The sequence below is a fragment of the Vicugna pacos genome, chromosome 4 (assembly GCF_048564905.1).
Source record: "Vicugna pacos chromosome 4, VicPac4, whole genome shotgun sequence".
In the NCBI taxonomy this organism is placed as follows: Eukaryota; Metazoa; Chordata; class Mammalia; order Artiodactyla; family Camelidae; genus Vicugna; species Vicugna pacos.
This window is the reverse complement of record NC_132990.1, coordinates 38,239,451-38,261,083: the sequence shown is the minus strand read 5'-3', so window position 1 is coordinate 38,261,083 and position 21,633 is coordinate 38,239,451. Positions and strand designations below refer to the sequence as shown.

The following is a 21,633-nucleotide window of genomic DNA, read 5'->3' as shown; positions in this document are numbered from 1 at the left end:
AAACAAAGAAAGGGTTAGTTAGTCTTGGACAGAACCAAGGGAAGTGGAGATTTGGTAACTTTCTCATCCACTTAAGGGATGTACGTGCCCACACAGGATCATCAAGGATCCCCAACTCAGCACAGTCCCATTCACAGTATGGGGTTGAGCCATATACAGTGTGGATCCTGGGGAATCATGCGTTAAAAGTAATTGCAAGTTCTCCTTATAAGAAAAGTACTACAGGTGAAGAAATGGTTCAGTGGGCAGTCATCATTGTAGAGAAGTATCCCCAGTGACTTCAGAGGGTGCTTGAATGGTGCCACAAGCCCAGAGGCATGTGGTAAGCTTCCAGCCATAATTTCCTTCGTTAACATGCAGCGTCTGTCAAATATAGAGCATAAATTTGCTCAGAAGTAAGAGCATTCCGCCAAAGTCATCACCTGCAGAGATTCTAATGGTCATGATGCCACCAGTGCATAGAACCTGTTTTGGGACTGATTTCAGACTGTTTATAGATCATAAGAAAAAAACACTCTGCATTTTCTTCAAATGATGTTTTTAATAAAAAAAATTGATCTCAAGTACCTGAAATTGAAAAAATTTAGGGCTTAGTCACAAATGGCTCCTGCTAGTTTTTAAAAATCAGATCTCTTCTCAGAAGATAAGGTTTTCCACCATGAAAAATTCTAAAAGAATGGAGTACCAGTTTGATGGTAGAGAATGTAAGTTCTGGATTCAGACAGTCCAGATTTATCCCAGAACCATCATATATTTGCTGTGTGACACAGGAAACATTAATTAAATTCTCTGGGCCTCAGTAATTTATTCTGTTATCTAGGAATAACAATACTACCATTATAATTATTAAATGAGATGACATATGTAAGTCATCTGGCACAGTATCAGGACACATACTAGATGTAAAATTAATTTTAACTGCAATTTTTACTACTAACATCATTATTATCTGCTTCAGACTCTGAAATTTTTTAACATTTTGATTAATAATTTGAAGAACATATAGTTGGGTGCATATCTTGGTATATTATTTTTGAAAGTCAAATCATACTTTTTCAGTTAACCCTTTAAGATAATTCCAGAGGTTCTGATTCCTTCACCTCGTTGTTAAGCTCAGAATCTGAAGCTATGTTGTTTTGTTTATAGTCTGGCCTGTCACTTACTGGTTTATAATCTGGCCCAATTTATTTAACTTCCCAGTTCCTTAGTTTCCTCACCTGCAAAATGGGGATAGTAGTTCCTACTTTATAGGGCTGTAGCGAGGATTAAATGAGTCAATATATATATTAAGTGCTTAGAACAGTATCTAAGCTAAATTAGTATTATGTTATGACTTTTCTTAAGGATACACTTAACGATAAAGCAAAATACGCAATATTTAAGTCATAACAGAATTATATCTAAACGCTCACACTCTGCCTAGTTAGAAAGTCTTGGTTAAACCAATTAATGTAGCTGCCCCTGCTCCAAGTAAGAAGATACTATGACACTAAAACTCTGGTTTAGGCATTGTCTTACTAGACTGGGCTCCAGGCAACTTTTAAAAACTGTCTTAGAGAGCAGTGGCATGATGACCCCACAGCAGACATTGGGTCCTTTCTCAAAGACCCTTTATCTGGGGCTGAGGTGGTTAAGTTACTTAAAAAAGGGAGTAATGCTGGACTTAATTAGACAGAATCTTATTTGCTTACTCATCATCTCTTCCAATTAATGCACCTAGGTCTCTGCCAGGGATGGAAGGTGATGATGGAACATTGCCCTGTGGGCTGCTGCAGACAGGTCTGGGGAGGGGAGGTAGGCTGGCCAGGACATTAGAGGAGGAGCAGGCGGCTGAGATCCTGTCCCGGGGAGGCAGCAGGAGGCAGGATGTGGGACCATGAACCACATATGGAGTCAAGGCTCCAAGCCCTCTGCACATGCTCCGTTGCCCCATCAGACTTCATTTACAAAACACAAATTCAAGGGAAAATTTGTCAAGAATTTCGGGACAGCAACTGCAGAGCCGTAAACCTTAAGCACTGCCCTTCTAAGCAGTGTGACTGGGCTGGTCACACGCCCGTGAAACCAGTCTCTCCTACCCGAGACTGTCTCATGGCAGTCACTTCAAGGGGAAACTGTCCTTTCTGAGTCTAACCTGCCAAACAAGGACCAGTTTTCCTTTTTATTACAATATTACCAATATTTAACAAGTGGAAGTCCCCACTATTCATCCAGACACAAAGAACATTCTGTCCACTTTGGATACTTGCCTTTTAATTATTCTGATTCTCCTGTCTAGACAAAGGGATGGGTTTATCCATAGGTCAGATGTCTTGTTTTATCAGGTGGGACAGTCCTTTTGTGCCAGCCTGCACCTTCTTCACCTCTTATTGTTTCCAGCATGCAGATTGTCAAAGGGAGAAATCAGCAACTGCTGTCAGTTAAAGAGTGCCAGTCTTTAGACGGGGAAGGCATGGTTAAAGATTCACCAAGACTGAAGTGAAACCGGTCCACTGACTTAATACATCTTTGGTCCCCTGCTCCTGACAAGAATATTTGAAAGTTAAAATGATTTTTAACAAAGTGGTGAAAAATTCTAGAGGGCAGATTAACTTTGACCTTCATTAATTTTTTTCTCTAAATAAGGTCTAACATTAACTTTTCCCCTCAAGATCGCCCCAAATGAAGCACTTGGGTCTTCAAAATGCCAGTGTGGTCTGGACAAAATGTGAGGCAGAATCTGACAAAGTCTGGTAGAAGATAAAGTTGGAGAAAAGAGGCTCATTATTAAAATGCTGTGGGCTGGGTGAGAACCGAATTTCGGATATGTATCTGTGTTACCACATAGACGTCACAGGACTTTGGTCACCAAAGACACTTGAGGGAATCAGTTCAGTGATTCTCTGCTTGGAGGCTCAGAATAACCTGTGGGGCGACTACAAGTGCCCATGCCCAGGATTCAGTCCCAGAGAGTCTCCTTCATTGGTCTAGGATAGAACCCAGCCTTCCAAAGTGTTTTAAAAGTTAGCCTGGTTATTCTACTGTTCAGCCAGGTTTAAAAAATACTAAATAATACCAATTCCTTCACCTATTTTATAGATGAGGCACCTCGAGCCCAGGAAGTTAAATTATTTTCTGAGAGTCACCCAATAATTTGACAAAGATAGTTCTCGAACTCAGCATCCTTAGGACTCTCCATCAGTTCCATTTCTTTTCTGTCATGTATGCCAGGTGCAGACTGTAGTAGATGTTTTGAAAGGAAGCTAATTACTCTTATGCTTGTAGTTCTGTGTAAGAGTTTTGAAAACTTCGTAGTGGAATTATAAAATCACTAATACTTGATGAGGTTAATTAAATTCAAAAGTAGTGAGCAGGAAGGGTTCCTTGCAAAATTATATCCCAGGTTAGTGGAACCTTTTTCTGAGCCCTTTGTGGTACTTTGTGGTATTCTTTCCTCAATTTGACAGACCTCAGTGAAATAGCAGTGAAACCAGCATCTCTCATACTTTACTGAGAAATTGTGACACAGGAAGAAGATAGTCAAAGCTGACAGTGAGGGAAGGATTCTCCTTCCTTCCTCTTCTCTCCACCAAGCCACATCCTACCAAATGGCATGCCCCACAAAATCCATTCTTGGGCTTTTAAACGACCTGGTACTTCATTCAGATGCGTCTTAAAAATCAGAATGTGAGGTCCAAGTAAGAAGATACTAAGACACTAAAACTCTGGTTTAGGCATTATCTTACTAGACTGCGCTCCAGGCAACTTTTAAAAACTGTCTTAGAGAGCAATGGCAAGATGACCCCACAGCAGACATTGGGTCCTTTCTCAAAGACCCTTCTTCATCTGGGGCTGAGGTTGTTAAGTTACTTAAAAAAGGGAGTAATGCTGGACTTAATTAGACAGAATCTTATTTGCTTACTCATCATCTCTTCCAATTAATGCTGAGCTGACTTATGGACCAGGTAAGTATAACCTAATTAAGGACTCGTATTTAAACTTCTCAAATCACCCACATAATTCTCTTCAGGTTTTCTCTTGCTGTTTACTCTGCTTATTAGATCAAGTCGAGCCCCTTATTACAGGTTTCATATAATTTAGGGAATTATTCCTATGCCTCATTTTCACACTTAGAGCTCTAACTATTGAATCAGCCAAGATGCAAGCCTCCTTCTCTGAGCATTGCAGATGAGGGCGTGCGAGAGAGCAGGGAAGGTTGAAAGGGAGATACTCAGGAGGGTGGGGAAGCTGTCAGCAGCATTGCATCTGCAACTTTATTCTCTTAAAATGCTTTAGGATTAAATCTGATTTTTAACAAATTGTCTTTTTTTGCATTATGCAAATTTGACCTGAGAATCATTGACTGACACACACTGAATACAAAATTAAGGAAATCCCACTTCACAAAATGAGATAGCTGATCACTAGACTATGGCTAACTAAGCAGCTTTATATAGCAAGGTATGGTTTTTGAGGAGTTTTGTAATTGCTTTATTAATTTCCAGTTTCCACCTTTAACCTCTAGCCCATTGAACTGGCAGTACCTTTGGAAAGCCTTTCTGAAACAGGACAAAACTAGAGTATATCACTTACATTTCTGATCTCAAACATAGGCCTATAAAGAAGAAAGAACGATCCCTCTTCAAGAAACCCATCTTGCCTCTAGAAAATTTTACACAAAAATAATTCTGGCAGAAAATTCATAGAGTACCCCCTGCAACCTGGTCATACGCTCAGTGAAGTTTTATATTATTTCTAAACCTTTAGCTTTGGCTTATCAGCATCCATCACCTGAAAGTACCTGGTATCTAATATTGAAGAATCACAAAAACAACTTGAAATAAATGACAATGGCATTTTCACTCCCAGAGTTTTGTGGGTCATCAAACTGGGAATCCAATAACAGTGACACCTTACATTTGCATTCCAAGTATCTTCTTCCCAGGGAGCTGTTGCACGTGTTGAACTACCAGAAGCACTGAGCACTTGCTGAAGAACCAAAGGTTCTGTGGACCTGGGAAGCTGGCACCAGCATAGCTGTCTCAGCAGCCCGTTGCGGCATGCTCCCCCGGCCACAGCTTCCCTTAAAAGTGCTCGTTCAATGTGGGGCTGCAGAGAATTAGAAAGTAAAGTGATGGCTGTCGCATCTCTCAACTACTAGGAGAATAGGGTAAATTTCCCACTATAGGCTTGGAAGAAAGGCATCAAAAATCCTGTTAAAATAGATTTGGCTGTAGTTGTTCCATGACTCAGAACAAGCACTGCTTACAAATACCAGTTGATTGTTTCCAAAAATTAAAGACGGCTTTGCAGGGAGCATTAGGATGATCTGTCATCTACCGTTTCCACGAGTGTGGCCAAATTTGTTGTTCTGTAGTTATTTTACCTTTCGTTTAAACATGCAGGGTAAAAGAGGTGGGTAAACATGCAGGGCTAAAGAGGTGACTGATTAATTATCAGAGCCAAATTGCTCGATGACAGCTTAAGCTCAGGATCCCAAAGGAAGATTCTTTTTTTTAAAATTCAACAGCCCTAGCCTGTTCTAAGCAGTAATGGCTGCTTCCCCACTCTCCATCCTTCACCCAGCCTGGATGTTATAAAGAGGACACTGTCTGGTTGGCAACCCCTGTGTGAGCTCGCAGTTTCATGCAGTGAGGCCACAGTAAAGTTGAATAGTGCTTTGGCAAATGACTAGTAACATTTCTAATGATGAGGCAGGTAAAGTGGCTTTAGGGAAAACTGCAGTTAAATCATCTGCTGAACAAAAAGAAATTTAGTTACCAAAGCACCCTCTCATTCAAACAAAAGAAGAGCTCTGGCTTGCTACTGTCCTTTCACTTACAAAACTTCATTTGTAGATATGTGGCTTGGAACTCAAAATTTTCACGTTCCTGTGAAAATCATGCTAGTGTGCGTTGGCCTCCAAAGCGTCTAAGAATTGATCAAATAGTCCAGCTTCAAGTAGAGCTAACTTCCGTTTTATACAGCGTCTTCTTTAGATGCTTTTCTAAATCTCATTAGCTCATCACACAGGCTTTCTGCCACCAGACAGTGGCACTAATGATGGAAGTGCAGGCGTGGGCAGCTCAATTTATTTCTAGAAATTAAAATTAGGGACCTAAGGGCCTGTGGGAGAGGGACAGGACAGGTAGCCCAGAAAAGAGGTAGCATCTTCCTTCTGGACAGTACTGTTTATAAAGATGGACACTTGCACCACTCACTTCCCAGGTAACTCAGAGTTGAGAAACAAAGGGCTAGTTTGAAAGGCACACAAAAGAGCTAAAGGCAAGTTATTAAGACCCTGTTGTATGCCGAAGTCATTAATAAAGTAAGTGCTTATAACTATTATTCAATTTACATGTATTGGTTTTTCTGCCATCCAGCCATTTCCCACAATTTAATCTTCATAGTGTCCTGTGTGGTAGTCACGATCACTCTCATTTCACAGGGGAGGGTCTCAAGTTGATCAGACGTCTTCCATTGTGAGTGTCTGATGCCAGAGTGTGATGCTGCCCATGATTAGGAAATCTGCACCTGGGAGCACGCATCACCACATCGGAGCACTGCCCAGGTGACAGAATTTAGTACACACATTAGGAAGATTTCTTGCTATTTGTAAGCAATTAATGAGCTCACAAGTGAACAGTCAAAATTGCTTATCTTGACAACCAAAAATAGCTCCTAATTTCAAATCACACTGACCATTTAGCAGGAATTGATTAATTGCTCAGGGTACAACCATCTATGACCTCGAAGCTGCTGATATGGCACATGAGTTAGATGTTATATCACAAGCCCCTGGAGAGCTTACTGAATAACCTGATTTTTAAGGGTATAAGAATGTAATTTGAAAATTGAAATCTCCAGGTAATCATAAAGGGTTATTTTATCCCATAGTTTTAATTGTTCTTTTATCCCTAAACCACTTCCTTGAGTTGCTAAACTATAACATGACAAAAGGTAACAAATTGATTAATTTAAATACTCTCTTTTTTATCTTTTATTCTCCAAGGGAGGACACAATAAATCTAAAATAATGGCCAACATCAAAGCACCAGGGACACTCAGTATTTATGTTATTTATCAGCTTCTGGATAACCAGGGGTGGGCTATAGTTAATCGTGTGTTCCTTTGTATAAGAATTCGTCCTGGTCAAAGGAATTAGGTAGTTGGAATTGAGTCATTTACCAGTGGCTGCACTTTCCTATTTATCGTGGCCTGAGTAATTCTTACAGTATTTCCTCCATTCTCTTCTTCGATTTTCGTGTAAAATATTAAATGTTCTTTCTTCCCTTTGGCCCAATGATAAACACAAGACACACCACTTAGACTCTTTGGTCTGAGGCAGAGTTGTCATCCTTGCTACTCATGTGGTCCCTGGGGAGCAAGTTTGAAATGCAAAACCTCAATTCCCATCTCAGACCTACTGAATCAGAACCTGCATTTTTTAGGTCCCCCAGGAGAGTTTTCCATGTTGAAGCTTGAGAAGCACAGTGTAACAGTAGCTTTTATAAAGGATGAGATGAGTAGTGAATTATTAGAGAGCTAATTCTGACGTTCCAGTCACTCCCCTTCCCTGGGTCTCAGTGTCCTCATCTGTAAAGCAGAAGAACTGACATAGATGGTTTCTAGTTCCCATGATTGTCAAGACATTTCTCAGCTCTCTTTTATTTCTAAGATTGTAACTACATCATAGCCGATACTGAAAGGCTTATCCAAAATCATTGGTGAAGTCAAACATGATCCCTCCCCTCAAACATCTTGCAAATGGGGAAAAACTGACACATGCAAGAAACAACCAGAAAAAATATATATTAGACAAGATTTGATTGAGAGTTATATTGTGGCAGCATAGCTTGCATTCTAAGGAAAAGTCAGTAAAAGCCATTGGAAGAGAAGAATTATGTAGGTGAAGTGGGGGGCTGGGTTTCTTAGGACTTGGGGACTAGCATTAACCAAATACAGAGAGAAGTGGAGAAATGTCTCTAAATAAGTAGAGTAAGGCCAAATAGTCGGGGCTGAGATAGGCAGGAAGGGAGTTTACATATGATGTAACAATTTGAATTGAGAAATAATATGATCAAAAAGAAATTGGGGGGATAAATTGGGAGTTTGAGATTTGCAGATACTAACAACTATATATAAAATAGATAAACAGCAAGTTTCTGCTGTATACCACAGGGAACTATATTCAGTATCTCGTAGTAACCTTTAATGAAAAAGAATATGAAAAGGAATATATGTATGTATATGTATGACTGAACTATTATACTGTACACCAGAAATTGATATAACATTGTAAACTGACTATACTTCAATTAAAAAAAAAAGAAATTAGGGACGGAAGTCTGCCTGTTGGTGTCTTATGCAGAGCACAGGCTTAGAGAAGCCTTGAGGACTATTGTCACAACTCAAACTGACATCCTAGTAAAGAACATTCATTTCTTTTTTTCTGTTTTTTTTTTTTTAAATGAGGTATAGTCAGTTACAATGTGTCAATTTCTGGTGTACAGCACAATGTCCCGGTCATGCATATAATATACATACATTCATTTTCATATTCTTTTTTATTAAAGGTTATTACAAGATACTGAATATGGTTCCCTGTATAGAAGAAATTTGTTTTTATCTATTTTTATATATAGTGGTTAACATTTCCAAATCTCATTACAACTGAAGCAATAAAGGGAAAGGCGCAGTTGAGAGCACTGTCTGAGAAATGGATCATCAGGACTCGCAGACTGTTTGCTTGTAGTTGAAGGAAAAGGAGAAGTAAGGAGAGAGGAGGCATTTATGTTTTTGAGGTCAAGAGCAAGGACCTGAGGTGTGAATCCTGTCATCATCACTTAATAGCTGTTGAACTTACTGTCCCCATTCAGTAAGATGTGGATGATACCAGCCTTTTCATTATTGGGAGGAGTCCATGAAATGACACATAAAAAGCCAACAGCATATATGTGCATGAAATATAGGGGATTTGGTTGTAGGTTTGGGGGGGGAATTCCTCAGTAGTTAAGAAATTGGGAGCTGAGAGAAATATGAAAAAACAGCGTATAACAACGTGAGTTTACATAGACCAGACACTGAAATCCTCCGTTTCTTCCTCTGTAAGACGGAGAGCTGAGACCCAGTGATCTAAGGTCATTCATTCATTCCCCTATTGGAGTACTTATTAACTAAGTAACAAGTATCAAGCAAACTTTTCTTAGTTTCCTAACTAGGAAAAAGATTAGACTAGTTCAGAAGGAATTTTAACATGATCAGTAGATTTGTTGGTCATTTTCCAGTGAACTGCTCACATGATCAGTAAATTGGTTCCTTATTGGTGAATTGTTTATGTAACTTTAGAAACCCCAAAGCAAATTACTTACCAAGTGAGACTTATTCCTAAAAATGCATGTAGGTTATCGTTATTAATTACTATATGTAATTGAACTCCATAATATGTTATTTAACTGCGTTAAACTTACTGAAATCATTATACAATCTCTGTAGTGATTTAGTATAAATTGCACTCTCTCTTCACACTATGTAAGTTAATAATGTATGCATATCTGTATCTCATGTTATTTACGTGGCAGAATGAAATAAATGTCCAAGTTGGGATGCTCAGTGAGGCAACTTGAAGTTCCAAAAGCCATAATCACACTATTTATCTTGTTCTTCGAAACACAGTACTATTCTCATAGTACTTCCCTAATCACTGGAGCTGCACTTTATAACTCCTCAGAAATGTTAGGAACTAATATCTAGGCTTGCAAGGGACACATAATTTTAGAAGTATCTTTATACTTCAGATGTTTTTCTGTGTTTAAAAGTATAACTTATATTTCACCTTAGAAAAATGTGGGTCCTTATTTAATTGGGTTTCTTTTTGCAGGAATAAGTGAGTGATATATTAAAGTTATTGAATAAGAGAGCAACAACTTGCAAAGCAAATTCTTACCATCTCTTACACTATGTCTTCTTGCTTTGTATAGTTTGGAGGCCTTTTGAATCCCGGTTCTAATTTATTTCACTAAATAAATTTTAAATAAATAAATTCTAAATAAATGAATAAAATTTATTTCACTAAATAAATTCTAGAATTAATCTAAATGATACAAGTTTAATCTAGTAGAGCCACTAAATTTTAACTACTTCAGTAGCATGATTTCAGTGTACAGGCACAGAAAATATTTTATTCTTTTATACTGCATTCATTATCTAGCTAGTTTTCTTATAAGCAGTCATTTGATGAGATGATACATATAGCAATAAAGAGATAATAAAGAAGTTTTTATTTAAGAAATAGCACTGCAATATCCTCTCTCCAGCCCCAGGCCTCCTGGCATGGCATAAAAGTGCACATCATTTTTGAAGATTTCTGTTGATAGGTATCTGAAAGTTATTGCCCTCTGTGCAAGAGTTTGTGCATAAAATATACTCTTTCTCATATTGTCAACTCTAATTGATATAAATTGCCAGCCTTTAACTCTTTCCATTTTAGAATAGATTTTTGCCAAGTAGATCAAATCAATATAGAACCAACTTACTAGATTCTAACACCGCTTTGGTGTATGGGAAATTTTAGCTCTTTGGTATTTCTTGACAAAGCTGCTTATTTTATCAAGCTACTTTAATATTTTGCATGTTTTGCCTCACATTTCAGCTAAGTATGTTTAAAATATACTTTAACAAAAAAAGTTGACGTACAATTTTTGAGGTTTCTTCAACAATGGGGTCTCCCAGAACCAAAAATGGTACAATAAACTGTCATCTCCTGGATAACTCTAATTATTTATATACCTAAAAGCATATGTTTGTATGATTACATGCCAGTCTGCTCTTTTTGTGGTTATGCAACTTCAACATTAATACTTAACAAATTCCAGAATTAATCAATACTTTTCTCTCCCACACAATATATAGACTTTAAAATGATTTAACTCTGATTACTACTCCCTAATTTATATGCTATATTAACTTAGCCCTTTTTTTATATTACATAGTGCTTTAGTTCTGTCCCTTTCCACCATATGTTAGACACTCTTATCATTTCATATTTTACAACCAATACTTTTTTAGATTTACCATGTACATGCTAATGTCCTTGACTAGTATTTTCTCTTGTATCCCAGATCATCCATCTGGGATCATGTAACTTCTGCTTCCTACACGTATTTTAAAATTTCCTTGAATGAAATCTAATAGAGGTACATTTCTCAGTTTGGGTAGTTGAAAAATGTCTATCATTTGCTTTCATTTTGGAAAGATATTTTTGCTGAATTCTACAGTGACAGCTCATTTCTCTGCACAGTGAAGATACTGTTCTGATCTCCATTGTCACTTTTGAAGAATAAGCCTTCAGTCTAACGACCATTTATTTGTAGGTGATTTGTCTTCTTTTCTAGTTGTTTTGGAAAGACATTCCCCCTCCCTTTAGTGTGCTCTATGAGACGTCTGTGGGTGGAGTTTCCTTCTATTTATCCTGCTTAGGATTCATTGAGCTTCCTGGATCTGAGAATTCGTATCTTTTAATAATTCTGAGAAATTTCCAGCCAGTCTCTCTTCAAGTATTTCCTCTTCCCGATGGTCTCTTTAATTTCTATCTAGAATTCTGGTTATCTCCTCTAAAGTTCTCAGTTTTTCTTCTGTTTTCAATTCTTTTATCTTTCTAGGTTGTATCTGCTTTATTTCTCTGAATCTATAGTTAGCATGTCTGATGGCTAGTTTCATTTATCCACTGTATTGTTCATTTAAATTATTACATTTTAATTTCTAAAAGTTCAGTTTTCATTCTTTTTCAAATGTATGTGGGCATTTTTTTTTAATAGTCTCTGGTCTCTTATTTATATATTCAAGCTTCTCATTTACGTTTCCCAACATATTAAATATAGCTTACACTTGAGAGTGGAGCCCTTTGAAGTATCCCAGCTTTGTGTGGGGTCTCCCCTTAGACTCCCTCACACTGCTAAAGCTATAAAAGCAGATGCTCCAGCTCTTCCACGGTTTAGAAGAAACCCTCAGGGCCAAAGTCTGCCTTGGTATTTCCTTACCTCCTGAGGTTCCAACCTCCCTTGGTTTAGGAATCTGAATATTCCTTCTTTTCATGCCAACTCAGCCATGCATTTCAAAGGCGTTCAAGTACGTTTGCCCAGTATTCTAGTTGTTTTCAGCTAGAGACAAAATCTTTATATAATGAAACTGAGACCTAAATGGATATCTATATATGTGGTTATATTGATTTTATCATTATATATATTTATAGTATTTTATTTGTATGATGTGTCATAACTTTATTTCCAGCTGCCTCTGGTAAACCCTTGATATCTGCTGTACACTTTAATTTTTTTTAATTTTTTTCAACTATTCTACAAGAATAATTGGCATGCCTTTTGTCACTTCTCTTTGAAAGGTAAAGAAAACATTTGGTATGCAGTTATTATAGATTTAAATAAATATAACCAGCTGCTACCTTATTTTAAAATTCTCATTAAATTATGTAGAACTGTGGAATTCTTCAAAAAGTCTCAAAATAATAGGGTCACAGGAACAGTTCTATCGAGATCCAGTTGATATAAAGGGTTTACTTATATTGAAAATATTAGCAACACTTGAACTGTTGCACAAATATGAAGATCGGTAAAATATAAATATGATTTCCTTTGAGCAAAGAACTCATTCCAGGGAGTGCTGTGTTTACACTGCATTTTAGAAGTTAAATTATCTTAAAGTTTGTAGTCATTCACAATTTCAAGAAAACCTTTTTAAAATAGTGATCCCTTTGTTTAATGAAGACTCCTTTGGTAAAGTAATCAATTTGCCCCTTTTAAAAAAATCTAATTTCTTATGAGATGTTTTCTTCAAGTCACTACACATATCACTGCAATCAACAGAGAGCAGCAGCCCCAGCCAGCCCCGCCCTGTCTCCCTAATCGATGGCCGTTTTTCTTCTAGTATGTGCGAGTATCTTTCGATACAAAGCCTGATCTTCTCCTACACCTGATGACCAAGGAATGGCAGCTGGAGCTTCCCAAGCTTCTCATCTCCGTCCATGGGGGCCTGCAGAATTTTGAACTCCAGCCAAAACTCAAGCAAGTCTTTGGGAAAGGTCTCATCAAAGCAGCCATGACAACCGGAGCATGGATATTCACTGGAGGGGTTAACACAGGTAATTGAAGTGGGGCAGAGAAGGACAATGTGAGGCCAGGAGAAAGTTATGACTAAGATAATTTTCTCCGAAGGTTAAATATATTGACATTCCCCGACCCCACCTTGTCCACCTGCCCTCTGTGTCCGCACTTAAAGGTTATCTCTCCTCTCAGTGATTCTCTCTCTTTCCTCCACCTACATAACTCTAATGTTATTTCTCAACCAAGAAGAATTGCTTACACATAAGAAACAGATTGTGGTATTTAATACTTGACTATATAGAATCCGTAAACATGACTAATGGAATTTCAAGAGTATTTTCAGTACCTCAGGTTGCCAAAGAGGCATCCAATAATTTTTTAAGGGTTAACTTTTGCTCTAAATTGGAGACTCTGCCTCTGTTCTTTAAGTGATTTCAAGTTTGATGCTAATAGCATTTAATTTTTGCAAAATGCCTTTTCCATCGGCAATATATATGTTGTGACAGCAAAGTCTGGAGTAGTATGTGTTTATTATTTAAAATATTTCCTTCATTCAACTCTGCACTAACAGAAGACACACCCCGTTCTGAATTCCAAACAGTTTTTTCTGCCTGCCAAATGAGTTTCTATATCGTGATCCAGGGAAGCTGTCAAATCAATTCTTACAAATGCACTCAGAGTTAAGCACTTACCTGCAGAACATTATGAATGCACAACAGATAATGGAATGGATGCCTGTAAATTGGTTTTGACGTATTTCCCCAGCCAGAGTCAGAAGTGCCAATGGGAAGAGACAGTTAATGCTGCAGTAAGTTCAGTCAAACTTGTTTCAGGACTCAAAAGTCTGCACAGGTGGGCACATCTGGGGTTGGTGGGGCATCCTAAACAACCCTCCACCAACTATTTTTAAAAAAGTTTTAGCTCAATGTTGTTTATTATTTGTTTGTAGTTTAGACAGTGTTTAAGCAAGATCTGCACTCAGAATTCTCTGCAATACCTAGAATTTGTGAACATTCAGCACACAACTCCACAGGCTCATCTCTGCAGTGAACTCTGCACATCACCTGTGCTCATCCTTGTCATGTGAAACCCTGACTCAGTGTCTCAGCTAACATCTTAGAGTGACCTGCTCAACTGACTCTTTACTGTTTATTTTGTAGTAATCAAATATCTACAGAGCAGTTTTCTCTCATGGCTGTTCAGGCTTTAAGCTCCAACTTCTACTCACAGCTTTTTTTGTTTGTTTGTTTTTAAATGGAGGTACTGGGGATTGAATCCAGGACCTCATGTGTGTTAACCATGTGCTCTACCACTGAGCTATTTCCCTCCCCCATTATTCACAGCTTTTAGCAGGCATCATTCACCTATGATTATTCAGTTTTTCGCTTTTCTGGCAAAACCTGCACCTTGTACGGAGACCAACTCAAAGGTTTTTAAAGAAATTCTAATCAATCTTCTGTTTCAGAAAACTCGGAACATTGCTTATCGTTTTTCTTCTTTTGTGGAATGCATCCAGTAGCAGAAGAATTTATAGCATAAATATTGTAAACCAAAAGGTTCACTTCTGCCTCTCTCCAGGCATAGTGTTCACTCTATTCACTCTAGTACCCAAAGTGAGGTTCCCATGGTGGCACACTCAGCTTGGGTAAGAGGCATCGGTAGAATTGTGGCCAATGGAGGGAGGCACTACCATGAAGTTAAACTTCTTGTCCAGGACTGGCCCCTAAAGGAGTTTTGCATATAAATAGGAAAAAAATTTAATGCTAGTATTCACAGCTTTACTCTTGTGTTTGTCTGTCTTTATCAGTACTCTCATTTGGAAGATCCATACATAAACTAGTAAGTGAAATTGATGTTCTTCTCAACACTCCCAGCATAGCTCAACACGGATTAGTGGCTCTTTACACTATTCTGTTACTTGATTTCTTTAAAGAAAGCTCTTTCCATTTGATCTTATGAATATTGCAGAATCGAGTTCTTCGCCCATGTCTGTTCATACGCTCCATGATTAAATTGCCTAGTGTGTTTTGTGTGCTTGTTAGCTGAGTACACGGTTTCTGAGCCCTGATGTTGTGCTGGCACCTGAAGCACACGGAGAGAGTGCAACCCTGACCTCCAACCTTCTGCTCCACGAATTTTACTCTGAGAAGAGACAGCCTCACGTGCAGTTATGAATCACAGAAGACTATGAAGTGACATACTGAACTATTCAAAATGTATAAACTGCAGTCCTTGTTAATTCATCTTAACTGTGAAGAAATCCAATCCAACTCAGGTTTCATATAGGAGGCAGCATGAGGTGTGATTTTTTTTCCTTGAAGAATGGGTGGAAACATGTTTACTTAGAAAATATATTTTATATCCTCTGTTAAAGTGATCACTTGAGAGGGAATTTGAAAGATTAGAAACTGTGTCTTCTTTAAATGGTTTAGAAAAAGACAAGAGGTAGGTTCCCCACCATCTAGTAAACTGACTTTCCTCTCTCATGGTGATGGAGGAGGCCATTATGACAGAATGGGATAATATTCGAATGATGAAGATAAAAAGGTGTATTTATATATTTTTAACATGAATTTTCCACAGAATAGATCAACATTTTCTTTACAAGCAGAGTCTCCACTTTATATGTCCATAAATAAGAAGGTGAAATCAAGATGAACAAAATCTGAGCTAAGTAACTACTCTACTTGAATGACCCTAACTCATACACAAACCGTGATGTAGATTTAATATAATATTACATATGATGCTTTTATAGGATATAGTTATGCTATTAGTCCTTAGCTATACTAACACATCGTTATGCTTGTAATACAAGAAAAAGATTCTCTAAGTTTAAAGAATTGTATTTATTTTTTATAGGCATTGTATGCATTTTTTCATATGAGATAGAATAATAAATGCATTGCTAGTGTTCATGTACAAGTCCAGCAAATGTATGTAGCATTAGAGCTCCAACTTTATGTTCTCTCCTAAACACATGTAGTTTGTGTAAAGTGTTTATATTTAGGAAAAGACTGTTATCATAATTTCCTTTAGAAAAATAGAAAGTAATTGCTTTAAAAGGCAAAAGTAATACTTCTCTTTTTCCTCTTATAGGTGTTATTCGTCACGTTGGAGATGCCTTGAAAGACCATGCATCTAAGTCTAGAGGGAAGATATGTACCATTGGTATCGCCCCTTGGGGAATTGTGGAAAACCAGGAGGACCTGATTGGAAGAGATGTAAGTCCTGGGGGCTGCCCCTGAATGTGACTTCTCATAAAGATGTTATTAAAAGAGTAGAATAAAATTAGAATTCAAAATATGCACGTTAGACTACTTTGTCAGTCCCCACTTCCCAAAACGAAACTGACATTAGGAATAGTTAATGGGAAGCCATTTATTTTCCAGAATCTCTCTATGTGAACTCCATGTCAATTCTCATGATCAAGAAACATCCTAAGGAAGACTTGTCAGCTACCCTCTTGGTCTGAATCAAGCAGTGATCTTTTACCACCCATCAAATTTTGCAAGTTCTCTTGGCACAGTTATGTTAAGATTAATTAACAGCATGAACTCATTGACTGATATATTAAATGAGGACTCTCCTCACCCAGGTCTCCAGCTTCTTTATGATTTCAGTGCCCTTCACCCAGATCAGGAGGCTGCAGAGGGAGATTATTCCCATTCAGACTTGGGTTTCCCTGGTTGGCCTTTCTCTTGCTAAATGCTTGGGTGAGCAGTGGGCATCGTGGGATCTGTATTACTCCCTCTGGAACTACTCAGAAGCCCTTGACCAAACTCAGCAGGGTGTCATCATCTCCTTTTTCTGATGTCCAGAGCCACACACTGACCAATCAATCAATAATTTTGCCAAAGAGAATTTGGTCTTATTTTCTCTGAGCCTCATTTCCATTCCTTCTGGGGTCTCCTTTTTGCTTATTTGTTGAAAACCACAAACAAGTCATTCCCAACCTCCCTTACAGGGTTTTTCTCTCCTACTAACAACCACTTTTCCTCTAGGTAATACTTTCTGAAATTCCATTGATAGGAGTTAAGTTAAACTGTGTGCACAGATTGCCATGCATTATTCATTTCTTTTTTCCCAGTAATTTTAGTCATTATTTATCAGTGCTTCTCTATATCAGATCAATACAATCCTCCCTTCTCAATCTAGACCTGCCACTGAGTATAATAAATGTACTTAGTAGTTTTTTCTAAGTAGCATGAGGTCTGTCTGAACCAAAAAATTTTCTAAAAAAATCAAACAGGTTGAGAGGTAACTGGTCCTAAACTGTTTCTTCTATTGTTTGGCAATATAGTGAAACCATTCTATTTGAGTGCAACACAATATGTGCAATTTTTTAACACAGTGCAAAATACTTCGAATTAAAAAAAATCACATATCATGAAATGTAAGCAGTAAACAAACATTCTTTGAATCTTTCAAAACCTTCATTTTAAGTGAAAAGAAATGTCCCCTATATATACTACCAAATTACATGTAAAAACACTAATTTATCCAGAATATGTAGAATAAGGAATGAGATGGTGTTATCAGCGTAATAATGTTCTCTTGACTAAAATTTACTTGCTGTTTTATATCACACACAAACCGTATTTCTCAAACAGCAGTTCCCAAAGTGTTAAGTTGGCAGAACTGACTAGGAAAGTAATATTAATTTTTTCAGCGTACCTGGGGCTAGTCTTTGATAGAATATATTTGGGTTAACACTTGCCTTAGATTCCAAGTTGGCTTTTGAATATATATCGATTGTGAACTAGAACAAACAGAGTTCTTAAAGAATTAGAATACGTTAAAATGCCCCTAGTACCAAAAACATCTGGTAGTTCATTTCATTAACAGATGAATTAACGATTAAAGTGTGATGATTCTGTAGTCATTGTTAAATGTTCATAGTTCCAGTTCTCTTGAAACTTGTAACTTTTTTGGGGCGGGGGCATTTTGGAACCTTTCTCACTCAGATGAACTATGAATAAATGGAAGCTGTTTTTTCCTTTATTCAAGATAGGGTGACTATATAATTACCTCAGTTGCCTAAACATTTGTAGAGAGTGCTGGCCTACTGCCTTTCTGTGTCGCTTTGTTTGTCTCCTAATTCCACGTGATTTCAGAAACACAATACTTTTCTTGCCTTGCTGCGTAGGAGGAATCACCCCTAATTCATTTTCCTCCAATTCTGGCTTTTTTTTCTTTGATGCCACCTCCTTCAGGCTCCTCTTTTTCACTCTCCTTTTCTTTCTCCCTGTGTTTCTCACCAGTTCTGTGCCAATAGGAACGTATGTGTGCCTGTGCCAAAGGGACTGACTTACACAGTCTGCCTTCCCAGGGAAAATCCCAGTGTAGAGGGCAGAAAAAGCCACACATAAATTCAGTAAAATGTGCACATTCATCGTCCCTGCTCACAGAGGTCAATAAAGGCAAGCCACGGCTCACAAAGACCCAAGTGAGATCCAAGGGAGACCAAGAAAAGGAAATAGAACTGGCAGTTTGTAGAGAGCACCGGGAAAACGGTTATATTTTAGTTTTCCAGTTAATCTTTGACCAAGATCTGTTGAAGTTCAACCACTCTGGCATATTCCCCCTCAAAATTGGGGAACCAGAATATACCTAAGATTGCTTAGGCTCTTTTATGATGGTAGAGTTTGTTTTTCAAGTTGTAAATTATTTCATGCAAAAGGGCTGTTTTTGTTGTACAAGATTTATGACATAGTTTGAGGGACATTTTTATATGTGTTTTTCACTCTAATGTGATAATTAAAAAGGAATATGATGTTAAGCTTTCATAAAAAGAAGTATTTGAATGAAATATTGGTGACTACTGGTGAAAATCCCCTGAAAATTCATTCAAGTAGAAATGTTGTCTGGCAAGCTTCTGAAGTAGTTAGAACTATTTTCATAGCTAGCTTATTTTAGTGCCTTCTATCCTTTTTCTTCCATTTTATATAAACAAACTCATATGTAATAAACATCAAAAAAGAAACCTTTTAGTATCAGGCAGGTAGCAGAGAAAAACAACCAACACATTATTAAAATTCTTTACCACTGCAGAATTCTATCAGAATGCAATCATTTGAAAACATAGGCTTGTTGCATTTTTGGTCAAGTCTATGTCTATATTCCAGAGTAAGACTGAAGTGGCACAAAGTAAATGTCAAGGGAAATATGGTAAATTTACTTGAAATAAATAAAAGTACAAGGATAAAAGAAAGGCCCCATATCTTATGCCAGATACTTTATTACTGTTGATTTATATCCAAATTGATAGAAACTCTAGATTATTTTATTTCAGTGGCACTGTCTCCTAGATTTTAGAATCTGAACATTCAAGTACTACTAGAGTAATTTTATTGACAAATTGATAGAAACTCTAGATTATTTTATTTCAGTGGCACTGTCTCCTAGATTTTAGAATCTGAACATTCAAGTACTACTAGAGTAATTTTATTGACATTGCAGTTGCTGTTCATCTTAGAATTGGAATATCTCTTTGAAATGGGATCATAAAGGTAAATACTCACCCTAAAAATAAAGAAGAAAGATTAATTTGCCCTAAGGTCTGCTTCTAGATATTCTGAAGCATTTACCTCCCTTCAAGTCTTACCTTTTAACTAAACTTTAAAGTTACAAGGCATGCATCTTTGGATTCCAGAGTCCAACTTAGAGTCACACACAAAGAAGGTACTCTGTAAATGTGGATGAAGATGGATTGGCCATAGTGAAATTCAGGCTTCAGGGGAAATAAACATAATGGGAAAAATATAGCAATATATCTTATCTAGTTCACAACTTTACCACAACTTCATCTCTATTCATGTTACGGAGCTTGATCATACTATTGTGACTAGAGTCAGGGGATGTTTTTAAACCAGGCATCTGAATATGAAACTATTTTCTTATGCCACAACTCGAGGTGGGAGGTAGATGGTGAAGCCTCTACATGTTGGGTATGGGGCAAAGAAGCATGAAAGCAGAACAGGCCCTTCTCTAACATCTTTGAAAGATGCATGATTCACCCAACTGAGTGATAGAACTAGCCTTGATTCTTTACATTTAAATACCTTCAACTCTGTTTAGCCAAATTTTTCAATTAATAGATCAAAACAACAGATTTTGATGAGTAATAATGCTGTGAATACTGAGATGGTAACAAATTTTTTGTCCTGCCATTAGACCTGAAAATGAATATTGTTCAGCTCTCAAGAGCAACTCCACCTCTGTGAACTTTCCATATTATTCCTACTGCCCCTTTCTTCTATGGCAGTCCATGATCCTACACTTTAGTAAACTAAGCTCTAGTCTCCCTTCCACCAAGACATCTTCCCTGACTTCATCCATGATGTCATATCCCTGATTATAATTCTCTCACAACTGTCTACTTCACAAACTTAATTAAAACTCCTCAGAAATGGGGATTAAATTGTTTTCTTTGTTTCTTGTTAACCACTAACATAATACTTTGCACGAACATGAGGCATTGACATGTCACTTAAACTCTGTAAGATTTGATGTCTTCATCTCTAAGTGGACTATGAAAACACTTGCTCTATCTTTATACGCTTCTATGAACATAATCATAATAATAGTTATTATAATTTATTGAACTCTTATTTGAAGAAGCTCTCTATAATTGCATATATTAGCCTTCTGAGATATGTATTATCCCATAAGGAAACTAAATAAAGTTTAGAGCCAAGATCTAGTGTCTCCAAAGCCCATACTCTTAACTAGTAGTATGCCAAGTCATTTACAGAAAATAGTTAATGCTATTATATTTTTATTGTTAGTTGAGATACTGGAAGATATCTTATGCCTGTAAATTGAACTCAAAAGTAGACTCAGTGAGAGTAACCAGAGCCCTTTTCTTTATCTGTAAATGCTCTCGATCTGGAATGATTATTATGAAAGCGTCACCAGTGGAAAGTCAAGAAAGAACTTCCAATGAACTGTGATTTTCATATGACTCATTTCAGACTTAGATTGTTGCTTTAGAAAACAATCTGACCAGAATTGTTTCAGGTAATTGAACAGTTTGGAAGCTTCTATCATTTGTCTTTTCCCACATTTAGGTTAACAAAAAACACATGTCAAATTAAAAATCTAGACATGATCACAAGAAAAAACACTTTTCATTTTAACTTGAAGATGAAAATTGTGTTTGGGTAGATCTCTAACACATCATCTTATGTGGTTATTAAATTTTCTTGACATTCAATGATATCTTTTATTTTCCTTGAGCTATAGATTTATTCCCAGAATTGTATAATCTTTAAGAATTATTACATTTAATTGGAAAGTGTTCTTTTGATGTCATTTTATATTTTAAGCCAAGGTAAATAAAGTTTAATAACACAACTGATTGATAATTCTAGTCCAGTTTCCAACTCAGTACATTTTTCGCTGACTTCCAGTGCAAGCCAAATATGACTTGATATTGTAAGCTCAGAAAGCCTCCCAATGGTGGTCCTTGCATAGTGTTTATTAGACTTATGTGACCAGGTTGGATAAGATCTATTCAGAGGATGCGAGAAGAAAA

The 21,633-nt window shown here is 37.2% G+C and overlaps 1 protein-coding gene across 23 annotated transcripts in view; it reads left to right on the top strand.

Moving 5' to 3' along the window:
- TRPM3 (transient receptor potential cation channel subfamily M member 3) overlaps positions 1–21,633 on the top strand; it is an 846,268-nt gene that overhangs the window by 572,512 nt on the left and 252,123 nt on the right. For all 23 annotated transcript variants that reach the window (XR_012072024.1, XR_012072026.1, XR_012072025.1 and 20 more), the window contains 2 exons: positions 12,919–13,132; positions 16,194–16,318. Coding sequence is in view for 6 of the 23 variants with exons in the window: in XM_031677181.2 (XP_031533041.1) it covers positions 12,919–13,132; positions 16,194–16,318 (339 nt within the window). In the remaining 17 variants the exon portion in view is untranslated. The remainder of the gene's footprint in view (positions 1–12,918; positions 13,133–16,193; positions 16,319–21,633) is intronic.